The 12,892-nt window shown below is 37.3% G+C and overlaps 1 protein-coding gene across 1 annotated transcript; it reads left to right on the top strand.

Moving 5' to 3' along the window:
* Positions 1 to 211: 211 nt before the first annotated feature.
* Positions 212 to 12,473, top strand: LOC149090156 (pancreatic lipase-related protein 2-like). Its single transcript, XM_089233840.1, has 7 exons — positions 212 to 305; positions 2,143 to 2,420; positions 3,125 to 3,271; positions 3,357 to 3,465; positions 5,783 to 5,902; positions 9,282 to 9,416; positions 12,217 to 12,473. Exons 1-7 carry the CDS (start codon positions 212 to 214, stop codon positions 12,471 to 12,473), a joined length of 1,140 nt encoding a protein of 379 aa, XP_089089966.1.
* The last annotated feature ends 419 nt before the right edge of the window (positions 12,474 to 12,892 follow it).

The following is a 12,892-nucleotide window of genomic DNA, read 5'->3' as shown; positions in this document are numbered from 1 at the left end:
CGCCAGCTATATCACATAAGGGGAGGTGGGATCGACATTGACCGAAACAATCGTTTCATACCGATGCGAAAGTATCGTTACCCAATATTATATTGTAAACCACATACGTCTTTTTCAAGTTTACCTGGATTTTAAATGTTGGTATGGTAGATATATAAATGGCTGTACAGATACGACGTGTTATGACGTACGGAAAAAAAAAAGCGTGATAATGATAGGACTGTTTACTATTGTGTGTGTCTCTTCCGTAACAGCATCATTACTTGAGGATATTGGAGGTTATTTCCAAACAGCTGCAAATGAAGGTAGGAATGCAGTAAATTATGAAATTTCGGCCCGCATTTAGGGACCCTCACGCAATTCTGCAATCAAATGTTTTATGTTCCGTGCCCTACCACGGTTCGTAAGATTCGTAGATGAAGTATTGATTCCCCATTAAGCTGCACAAAGTCACACTATTTAGTGTGCACTATTTTTTATACAAAAAAAGAATTAGTCTTAAACTTTTGTCGATAGAGTGAGTACGCTAGGCGCAAATCACTTGATATATATAAATTAGACTCTTATAAAACGCAGGGTGATTAACAGCTCGTAATTTTCCTGTTAATGGCGCTTACATCATGCTTAGATTTTGACGCTGACATTTGAGGGTAAAGCACTATTGGTTAAGTTGTTTTATCTGAGCCACACGAATTGCCGACTGTAGCTTTACGAACGTTTTGCATATGGATGGTATTGAAGAAAGGTTCAGTTCCAATCACTCTTGGCGGACTGAAGTACGATACCTTCTATTCGCAAAAAATTTAACTCATCATTTTTTACTGTGCCGAAAAAAAATCTCCTTCGTGAGAATAATGTTTTTGCAAACCCCCTTCAAGTTCTCTAATTCCTTCGATTTTTATAAATTTTCAACCACTTTACGATCGAGGACGTAATATTGCGTCCAAACGGAAGTCGATTAAATTTATACAAATTCTCTCTGTTTTATTTCCTCTGTCCTCATCATCGCGAAGCTTTGTTATAACCCTATAATTTTTTTTTCTCTTGATTTCTTTGTATACCCAGATAGTGATTTATTTTCCACTTATGATGCATCTTTTCACAAGAGTGAAAGAGAACAGTTAGGGTGAGGATGAAAAGAGAGAAATCTACATTGCACCCACATTCTTATCAAATCATCTATTATTCTGTCTTTTTTTCCTTTTCTCCTGTACTTTTCTTCTTTTTTCTAACGCGTGGTTAGGTCAAGGTTACCATATTTATCACCGATTCATCAAATAGAAAGCATCCTAATTTTTTGCCAACAGCTTGTAAGCGAAGGGGTTAAACTACTTACGAATTAATGAAACACGCTGTATACGTTAGGTTCTTGTGCGAAGTCAATCATCTCCGAGAAGTGCCTAGCAAATGACCGATCACTTCGCAAGGTAGCCGGTATCTGAAGTCCGGGTGGTGCGCAGAGTGGCGGGCCATTTCACGAAGGTGCTACATTTTGGACCGTTAAGACCGAAACACACTACACTGACTGACGTACCGTGATTTCACGTCATGTCAAAGTCGCTGTGAATTCTGATTCATGGTGTCAACGCCTGATTCTATGACGTTGGAATCCCACGTTACATAATTTCCACGAGTCATAATTCGCAACGTCTCGTCTCACACGCGATTAGCACGTTACGCCGCCAGTACAGTGTGGGGTTTTGGCCTTGATTAGGCTTTCATGACTGACGTTTACTGAAGCATATACAGTTTTAAGGTGTACACAATTTGCGGTCCAAGAAATTTGCTTCTTGAGATATTTCGCCCACATCTGTGGCAGGCATCTTCGGAAATTCCATAATGCGCGAGTCTGTGACAACCGAGGACATCGCAAAGACCTACGCGTCACACTACTCTGACGTGATGTGGGCCCACGCCATGGAATTCTCATGAATCATAATTCACAATATCACTGACGAGACGTTGCCTTACGTCATAGTAGTGTTTTGCGGCTTTTATAAAACCTAAGACGGCGAAGACGTCTCCTACTGATGAGGGCGAAAATTCATGAAGTATATTCCGTGGACCATGGCCTAACAACCCTGAAACTGTGTGTATATCATTCATATACATAGTGCAGTTTTTTATCTGTATTTTAACTAGTTTTGTTCAGTAACAACTGTTACGGGGAATTGGGTTGTTTTTACACTGGTCCTCCGTACTTTGATCTGTTTCGACGGCCAATCAGCTTGCCTCCTTTGCCACCGAGAGACATGAACACGAAGTTCATACTGTTTACGTCAGAGAAAAAGGATTCTGGGCACGATCTGCAGCCGGGGAATGAAGAAACGTTGGAATCCTCCACGTTCAATGGAACTCTCCCGACGAAGATTCTAGTGCATGGATATGTAGCTCGAGTTAGATTAGGGGATCCTTTCATAGTAAGTGCAACGAACTTCTATATGCCGTTTTTCCCCCAACATTCAAGCTTTGCCGTGCGTATTGTACAGAGTGGGCAAAATGTCAATAGACACTTTAAAAATGAATAAAAACCGGAAAAATAATCGAAATAGAAAACTGTTTGCAGGGTTAGCATCGCTGTCACGGGAATTTTTCTAAGACAGGAAAAAAATAACTCAGAAAATAGCCGATAGATGGCACTGGTAAGAGCGACTTCGGTGGAGATATGCAAATGAGACGGTTATAAGGACTTACGCTCCGAATCCACAACCAGTTCACCGTTGTAAACCATGTATGTGGACCTACTGTACTCTGCCGTTGCTGGATTTGTGACTCGCCTGCAATGTGGTATCCCCTGTGATGGTGGTGATCATGTGGAACACGTAATAAACAATTTGGAGGCATTCTGTTCGTTATTTGCGCATCTTTTCTTTGACTTGTGTACGTCAACACCACCTATCGGCTGTTTTTGAGTTGCGTTTTTTTTCCTGTCAAAAAACTTCCCGCGACCCAGCAATGCTAAAACCCTGCAAACCGTTTTCTATTTCGGTTATTTTTCCGGTTTTTATTCATTTTTAAAGTCTCTACGGACTTTTTGCCCACCCTGCGCATGTAAATCAAGGGAGCGCAAAACTGTCACGCACAGTGTCTTAAGAATTCTATTTCTTTTCATTAAATTACACAGAAGATGAAAGATGCTTATCTTGAAGAAGGTGACTACAACGTGATAATCGTGGATTGGTCTCACAGTAACGTGGGGCTCTACGCCCAAGTGGCAGCTAATACTCGGATGGTTGGCGCTCAAACTGCGCATCTGATTAAGTTTCTTCAGGTAATTGGTAGAATTTAAAAAAAAAAATTCGTGACCGCATCAGAAAAGTAAATATTGCATAAAAACACCTTTTTTGCATTCTCAGAAAGAGCGTGGTATCGATCCAGTTTCCGTGCACCTAATTGGACACAGTCTGGGTGCCCACGTTGCCGCTTACGCCGGTGAGAAAATTCCAAGACTTGGAAGAATAACAGGTAATATATTGCCTTCGATCGGTGTTTTCGTCCGTTCAATTTCGTGAAGCGAGTGAATGGGAAAATCACTAATCACGTGATTGTGACCCGAAAAAGAAACATTTCGTAAAACAGTTTACGGAAAATTCACCTGCCATGCAATTCACCGCTAAGACAATTCACAGACCAATAATCCATAGACGGCGGAAGATTCACCGCTGGGAAAATTCACCGACAACAGAGTTCGACACGAGTCAGTGAGCCCGTAAGTAAGCGAGGAGTGACCGAGTCAGTGAGTCAGTAGATGATACAGTAGTTAGTGAGTGAGTGAGTGAAAGAGAGATTAGAGAGTGTTGGGAGGGGGTGAGTGAGCAAACTAGTGAGTGAGCGAGTGACAGATTGAGCGGCTAATTGACCTAGTGAGTAAGTGGGCGACCTAGTGTATGAGTGACATGATCAGCGACCCAGTGGTAGACTGAGAGATCTTGTGAGTGAGCGAGTGACAGAATGAATGGCCTAGTGAATAAGTGCGTGACCTGGTGATTGAGTGTGTGTGCGACAGAGTGAGCGACCTAGTAAATGACTAAGCGAGTGAGAGTGAGCAACCAGGCGATTGAGTGTATAACAAAGTGAGCAACCTAGTGAGTTTGAATGAGTAACCTAAGGAGTAAATGAGTGACTTAAAGATCAAGTGAGTGACCAGCCTACCGAGAGAGTAATTGAGTGACATAGTGAGAGACATTGAGTGAGTGGATTAAGTGAGTAGGCATTAAGTGAGTGAGTGATCTGGTAAGCAAGTGAGTGATCTGGTAAGCAAGTGATATGATAAGCAACCTAGTGAGTGAGTGATATAATGAGCAACCTAGTGAGTGAGTGATATAATGAGCAACCTAGTAAGTGAGTGATATAATGAACAATCTAGTGAGTGAGTAACAGAGGGACCTAGCTAGTGACCTTGCTTGAGCGACCTAGCTATAGTGACAAGCCGGTTTCACCCATTCATCCGCTCGGTCACTTGCTCACGCGATCATTTATTAACTCGTTCACTCACTCACTAAACCGCTCATTCACTCACTCATATCGAACTGATGTGACTGTCGAACTGGTGAATTTTCCCAGCGATGAATTTTCCATTCGGTGAATTTTCCTGGCGATGAATTGCATGGCGGTGAACTGTTGTCGGTGGACCTCATTATCATGAACCCACTTTCCCCGTTTCCCCCCCCCCGTAGTCCAGACCATGCCCGGGTGGGCCCATGCGTTAAGACGGCACTGTGGTATACTGTTTTTCTGGATAATAAATCTTCGCTCCAACCGAGCGAAATTTTTGTATTTACTTCAGACCTATTGCATTTGAAAAGAAGATCACAATTCAGTCTCGATACCGGAACACACACATACACGAAATAAGTGCAACTTACCACGCAAGGGGCCACACATACGCTTAGAGAACATATTCCAGCATGTACCGATTCATTAAAAATTCTTCAGAGGAATGTGTACGAGGTGCATATACGGTTAAGAAGTCATCGTAGTAGTAGTAGTACGAATATCTGTTTATTCCGACGGATGGAAGCACCGGCAAGAACACCAGCAGAAACAAGCGCAATTCTGGCAACATAAAAGCGTAAGGGGCATACTCTGATCAAATTGTAATTTTCACGCTTAATACAAAATTTGGTCAATGTGAAATTTTTTTGGCGTTTTTACGATTTCGTTCCAACCGGATTTTATTGTATCATGTCTTTCCGGTCTGTCCTCGCTCTACAAATGCTCTGTTTTTTCAAGGAGATCGGTGCCATAAATTAGAAAAGGGTCTAACCAATAGTTTCCCAAACTTTCTATTTCATCCCCCCCCCACCTCCTTCATATAAAATTTCTCTTCTCATCGCCCCCATTTCAAGCCAACCCATAGAATCCTACACAAATCCCAAAGCTTCTATCACCCTCCTGAATCATTCCATGCCCCCCCCCCCTTCCAGGGAGCGATATTGCTGACTTTGGGAAGCACTGGTCTAAACTTTCATTCACGCTGATCAATTGGGAAGACTTCGAAGGCCTCTCTAGAGGTCTAATTAATTTTCTAAACGAGTTGCCAATCGAAACCATCAATTAAATTAGTCCTTCTATAATAACATTGATGGCTTTCTTAAAAATATAAGAGAAATTTGAATTGCGTATAACAGTTCATAAGACTTTATCTTCCTTTTAATTCTACGAATTCCATTTACTTTGATATCCAAGATCATTACGGTTTTTGCAACTGAAAGCTAATATAAGCTGTCAGGAAAATATATTGCCAAACTTTGCATTTTATCTTTTTTTTTCCTTCTAAAAGGTTTGGATCCAGCTGCGCCATATTTCTACGGAACTCACAAGAGTGTTCGATTGGACGACGCAGATGCTCAATTTGTTGACGTCATACACACAAATATCGGAAGAACAATGGTGATCGATGGTGAAAAAAATAATAACAATGAACAATACTCTTTGTAGTACCAGTGTGTCCTTGAAGTGCAATAATACACATCTTTATAACAGTGTATCGATAATGATAAAAATATAAATGAATGCTAATGCTTACGCTACCTTTTACACATTTGCCAACACTTCAAACTCGAAGGACATTATGTTTAATGCAAAAAACTTCGAAGTTTTCATGTAATTCAAGTTCAGTTAATTTGCCTGAGAATAATTTAAGTATAATAACTTATTACTTTAATGAAATGAATCAAATTCAAGTTTTTCGCAATTCCACTCTAAAAAATTATTTCTTTATGTATCCGACTACGTTCGAGACCACTTTTCTATAAAATGGTACTGAAGTGAACTTTAATAGCATTTTCTGATTGAAAGTATCTCGAAATGGCAAAAACAGTAACAAATTTTGGTCTACCTATGCCATTTTCTATGAAAAAGTCACTTTATGTCAAATTTTAGGCAAAATGTATGTAATATTCGAAACACGATTGCAAACAACTTTGTTAATGAAATGTTTTTGTAATTTTAACAGTACATTTGGCTAGTGCTGTTGGAGATTATGAAATAAAATTTAAAGGATTGCATGATTTATGCTCATAAGTTACACCCAAATACGTTTCATCCTACATTTCGTCTATAAAAAACTTTAATTCGAAAAATGTCATAGACCTTAGATTTCGTTCATAACCTCAGCAATATACAGCGAAATATCATATTAAATTTCGTAATGATGCAATGGACAGATTGTTAGAAATCATGTCACAAACTCAAATAAAATGTCGAAGATAGAATTCTTCGTAAAACAAACATTTAATGTTTTTATTCACGGATTAGTCGTATGTACAAATGCAACACTAAAGTGGACGTAACTTCGGTTCTGAGCATCACATAAACAAAACAAAGCCTGTTCTGGAATCGCATAGAAAAGGGATTTCATAAAAAAATAAAAATCGAGTTTCTTATAAATAATAAATAGTCTTGTAATAAAAATCGATAGTCTTGTAATAAAAATCGATAGTCTTGTATTTACAAGTGGAGAGGGCATTTCTACATACAGAATTGATGTTGTTGTTGTTTAACAATTTTATCAATGATCTATCCGCACTTTTCCAAAATTGTCTACTCTTTGCTGATGATTTGAAGATTTTTAAAAGTATTGATTGTATTGATGTATGTTATTGCGTACAAAATGAGTTGCCTTTACTTCACAAATGGTGTTTACTTAATACACTTAATCTCAATATTGATTAATGTTTTGTTCTTTCATTCACTCACAAAAAAGAATCTAATCTCTTTTACGTATAGCATTAGTAATAGCCAATTGCTTACAAGAACTTCTGCGACCGATTTGGGCATTATTTATAGTACCAATTTTAACTTTGCTGATCACACATTAGAAATCTTTCTTTTGTGTCATATAAAGAATCTTGGCTTGCTTAAAAGAATGTCGAGAGATTTCAACGATAGTAATACTTTAGTATACCTTTATAATACGCTTAGAAGATCTAAACTGGAATATGCTTCATAAATCTGGAATCCATTTCACGCTTGCCATATTATGAGCCTTGAAACTATTCAAAACAATTTTCTAATGTATTTATACTTCAAAAAACATGGTCCTTATAACAATATTCTATCTGCCACTCATCTACGAAACAGTTTCAACGTTATTAGTTTACAGAAACGCAGAAAGTACTTGCTCGTTATTTTATTCAAGAAACTGTTGACTAACCAAATTGATTGCATACCCATTCTTAACAAAAATATGTTTCAATATTAAGTTCTACAATAGAAGATCTAATTGCTTATTTGCCGTCAAACCACTCAATACTAATATTGGTAATTACTGTGCTGTAAACAGATTTTCCGAATTTTATAATGAGCTTCCTCAACATCTGGATATTTTTCATTCGTCTGTTACCGACTTTAGAATATTTTTGCTATGATTGCGTTGTACAACGTATATACCTTTGTTTAGAATTTTTGTATTTTGCGTAATTTTTTGTTACTTTTTATTTGTCTTTCGTGTACTTTATCATGTTGTTGTCGTTTTTTCTATTCTGTGCTAATTTCTATTTTTACTGCAAACTGTAATTGGGTTTAAACCTGTAGCTTTGTATTTTTTAAATAAATAAAATAAATGACAGTACAATGAAAAATGTTCTGGTAGACATCATTATAAAACAACCATAGACCAGGGAATGTATAAAAAATTGAATTTTGTAATGTTTTCAGAAACACTTTTTTGGTCTAAAATGGTCGTCTTCAAGAATTGTCTGACAATATTTAAAACATTTATTTTGTAATTGAAGGTTTCCTCTAGTACAAACTGTTAGAGAAATAGATAAGTGGGCGCTCTCTGTCCCTCTTAAACCCTACTTTACCACACACCAACTCAGGTCATATATAGCCATGGGGCAATATCCAACCACTGGAGTTGAGTGGGAAATGGAAGTCCCATATATAAGTGGTCGCACCAGGCAAAAAAATTGATTATGATGTTCCAGATTGATTATGATGTTTACCAGATTCGAACCCGTGGACCTTCACAGCAACCTTCCTTGCGGAAGTCGAGCATTTTGTGACTGCGCCACTCAGGACCCTTTGAGGACCTCGTGCACACAAATGTGTGCGTTGCTTTATCTCTCTGTGGAATTTTTTTTTCTCTCGATTTCGGGGAGAGCTAGCTCAAAGGATTGGGTAAGTTTTGAGTTGGAAATATGGTGAACACACAAACTTCGGAAGTTTTCATCAGAGGGCAGCACTTGAAGTTGAACTTTCAGGAAGTTTTCAAGATGCCTTCGAGATATTGTGATTTATTACATAAAATTTAGCAATTAAATTCTGGTAAAACTTGCATGTGAAAAATGAATATGCCCTGCATTATGTTAGCTGAAAACATTTTAGAACGAAGAGAATTATTTATTAAAAAATAAATATAAATATAAGAAATTGAAAATTTAAAAAAAAAATGAATATCTTTGCTGTTATTTATGTTTTAATGCATTTTTTGAGTATCAAAAAATTCAAAACCATTTTGAAAATTTGAAATAATGAATTCCCGGGTTTGAAAGGGCTATACATAGTTGAATAAAAATAGGTTGGCTGAATGAGAGAGAGAGAGAGAAAATGAATCAAGTATAATCAATTTTAAATTTATGTGAATAAAGTAATTTTCTGTCAGCTGTTGTGTCAAAATTTAGCGAATTTTTCCATTGAATGGGTAACTTCATAATTCAAAGGTGATTAGTTATAGCAGTGCCATGATTACATTGAAATGATTAGTAGCAATACCTCGACGTATCGTGCAATCTGTAATACCTACAATAATATATTTTTTCAATTGTTTCCTATAGGTATGGGAATTCCCGATCCGATCGGTGACGTTGATTTTTATCCGAACGGTGGCAATAATCAACCTTTCTGTGGGCCAAGTATACTGAATATTCCAGTCACATTAATCAACCTTAGAACTTTTATCAGTGAAGAAGGTATCCAAATTTTTCAAATAAAGAACGGTAACATTTACTTCATTCCAATTATGAATGTGGTTAGTGTTAAGAAAAAAGCCGCCCCCTTAACATATGGGCCCGGCCGTGGGCCTCGAGTAAGTGGAGGAGGGGGGCATAGATGAGTTCTGGTGTTATGATTTACAAAATTATATAAATCACGTTGGTAATTCTAGCCGAGTGTGGGATCCTCATGACAGAACTTTGCTCAGAAGCTCATTACACTTCGGAGACGACTCTGTTATGCATACATATCTTAATTTCCTGCATTTGATTTACGGATGATTCGGCATTATTCATTATCTCTTAATGTGAATCATAGACCACTGCTTAATGTATGCAGCTTTTACTTGAAAGATCGGAGTAAAAATAAGTTTTATTGAAATCAATTCATAAAAATTATATAATTATCACTAGAGGGACCGTCACTACGTTGTACCTAGAAGGACCGATACCGGTAAAAATGACCGGAGGTTGACTTTTACTATAAAGTCTCGATTTTCGTACGTTTTCTTTTGCGTTTAAATGTAGATGTGAGTGTAGGTGAGTAATATAATATTAAAAAAAATTGTTTTTCAAATATATTATGTAATAAAATTTTATTTTTAACCTCTCTTTGGTCCATAGGCACACGTATGTGTACCTGTATTTAAACGGTTTTTAATGGTTTTAAATGGTTTTTAACGATTCTTTTTGAAAGTCAATACTTTAGGTATGCGTAAGGGTAGATAACTAATTAGTAGTTAAATAATTAATTAAGTTACGTAATTATTATTTTTTTCATTTTTGTAGGTCATTTTGACATACAATAAACACAAATCAATCGAACAAAATATTTTTTAATGGTCCGTTTTTTGGCTCAGGTTTGAAAATGGTAATAATTACCCAAAACCCCCCTCGTTGCATAACTGATAAAAAAACGTTTACATTCTAAACGTCAAAGTTTCAATAGTATTAACACATCACACTTTCTACAATTTTCGATACCTTCGTTATATTAGAAACCCATTTTGCGCATACAGATTTCTACGCATTCAAAATTCATTTAATGGATACTATCATTATTAATATTTATTATTATAAAAGTTATTGCATTACGGGACCTGATATATCTGTCTTTTACCTGGTACAGTAGTGGTTTATAGAGAGAGATAGATGGCTTTTTCTCAGCATAAGATATCAACGAAACTTTTATTTTCTGGATATTATGCGGAGGTGGACTCGGAAAGAAGAGTTATCTTGTCTCCGCCGAGACTCGAACCAAGGCCCTCTTGCATACCGGGCAAGCATGCTACTATCTACACCACTGGAGACACGGCCCTGCATTCCTTATTTCACGCACTGGGGCGTGAGGCGCTGAAGTAGAGACATTAGTAGCCTCCCTTAACTTCAGGAAATGACCCCCGCGTGGGACGGTTTAGAGAGAGATAGATGGCGGCTTTTTTTTCAGCCCAAGATATCAAGGAATGATTTCGGTATGCAAGAGGGCCTGGATTCGAGTCCAGGCGGAGACAAGATGACTTTTCTTTCCGAGTTCACCTCAGCATAATATCCAGAAAATAAATGTTTCCTTGATAGTAGCGGTTGTTGTTTTTGTTGTCAGTAAAATTCTGATTCCTGAGCAAATAAGGGGTCTCTAAGCTTTTTAGCTAATTTCAACAGCGGAGGAAAAATTAACTTTCCCCGTTTTATTTTTTTTCTTCAACAAATCACGTCAAATGTTGTGAAAAGCGCACGCTGGCAAATGAATGATATGCGCACCGAATACTGTCGAGCCATCTGATCAACACTACGCTTCGTTTCGTTGTAAAACACGACGGTTTCAGAATTCTTTTCTCACACACTTTGGGAATATGTATTTCAATATCTCAAAGCAGTGAAGGCAGTAGAAGAATATATTTTCCTTTTTCCTACCCATAAAACACACAATATAACGTCTTTATGGGTAAACGCGTCAAAATGATGAATTTCATGTGAAACCGCTTTTCGATCTTTTATGATTATACCTACAAAGGTAGTATTATTCTGTTTCGGTATTTCAGCAAGTATTCATGAACAAAAACAGTCATCACGGGATGAAATTTCTACTAGCTTTCAGAAAAGAGATTCAATGATTTTCATTACTACTCTTTCGGCCATGTTAGTACTTTTATTTTGTAATTAGTCGACATCATTAAGGATGCTTTCAATTAACCGAAGTGAGCATATCTCCATCAGTTGCAATTTGATGTCTCAATTCAACGAAATATTTGCTGCGCATGGCTATGAACCGATGAAAGTCCTTCTAGGTATAACTAAAAATATCTCGGCCGATTTTTTAATTTATAATAATTGGACAGTGTAATATTTAAGTATTTTAGGAAAAGTCGTTAAATTTCTACATTATAAACGATCTAGTTCATCATAAAAATCGAGCGAGAAGATCAAAAACGGTTAAAATGACCGGCGAGGGTCCTTCTAGTGTTAAGGAAAACAAATATCCTTCGGAAATCAGTAGAAAAACTGCTTTTTTTCCTAAACTCTGGTCAACAACTCCTTCCGTTCCTTGAAATTTCCCGACTGGCGAATGAAATCTGCACATGTGTAATTGTAATTATGCAAATACTGTATTACTTCAAAATTAACGCACAAAATTCTTGAGAACAGCGCATGAAAATTATAGTATGAAATTATTTTGGAAAATATTTTCCAGCAATTTGACATCAGTTGGGACTGATAAGTGTCAGGATGCGAGGCACCACTGTATTATTATTAATTTCATATGTATTATTTTTGAATCCAGGACTGAATTTCTTGATCTGCAATCACAATGCAGCCAATGAATATTTCATCGAATCAATCAGGAGCCAAAAAAGCTGCTCATTCATCGCAACACAATGTGAGAGCTACGAATCTTACGAAAGAGGAAACTGCAGGTCCAGAGTTCACATACCGATGGGAAATCAAGCCCAGAATATTCCTGGCCTCGAACCTGGCAAAAAGTTTTATTTGCATACGTCAAAGAAAGCACCGTATTGTATTCGAGAAGATGGTGATTGAGAAATTTACAGTCGAGCCCGCTTATAACGAAATCTTATGTTAGAAAGTATCGGCTATAATTAATTTTTTCCGTCTCAGTGAACCTGCGATGCGAAAATAAAATGTTTAAACTATCGCTTATAACGTATTTCCATATTTATCTATATCGGATATAACGAAGTTTTCGGCCAGAATAGGATTTTTTAGAGCTCCTGGAAATCTACCATATTTGTGTTAAACGTGACATCAATATTATCACTCCAGCTGCTCCCTATGCCATTTTTTTTTTCAACGACTAGCACCTCACCCTGAGCCATTAAACTGGCTATAAAAGTCCAACAAATGCTCTTAAGAGCCGCTTCTTACATATATGTCCACCATCCACAGCTTCCTTTTTTCAGTCCACGTTTAGTCTCGGATTCCCAGAATAATCTAATAAG

Source organism: Pholcus phalangioides, unplaced genomic scaffold (genome assembly GCF_987345545.1).
Source record: "Pholcus phalangioides strain wild (caught in Gottingen) unplaced genomic scaffold, Ppha-v1.0 ptg000001l_1, whole genome shotgun sequence".
NCBI classification, from domain to species: Eukaryota; Metazoa; Arthropoda; class Arachnida; order Araneae; family Pholcidae; genus Pholcus; species Pholcus phalangioides.
Note: the sequence above shows the minus strand (reverse complement) of the source record. Positions and strands in the feature narration are given on the sequence as shown.

Coding starts and splice junctions, on each gene's coding strand:
- LOC149090156 (XM_089233840.1), top strand. CDS start 212: ATGATAGGACTGTTTACTATTGTGTGTGTCTCTTCCGTAACAGCATCA. Junction 5,903..9,281: donor AAGAACAATGGTGATCGATG/GTGAAAAAAATA, acceptor TGTTTCCTATAG/GTATGGGAATTCCCGATCCG. Junction 9,417..12,216: donor AACTTTTATCAGTGAAGAAG/GTATCCAAATTT, acceptor TTTTGAATCCAG/GACTGAATTTCTTGATCTGC.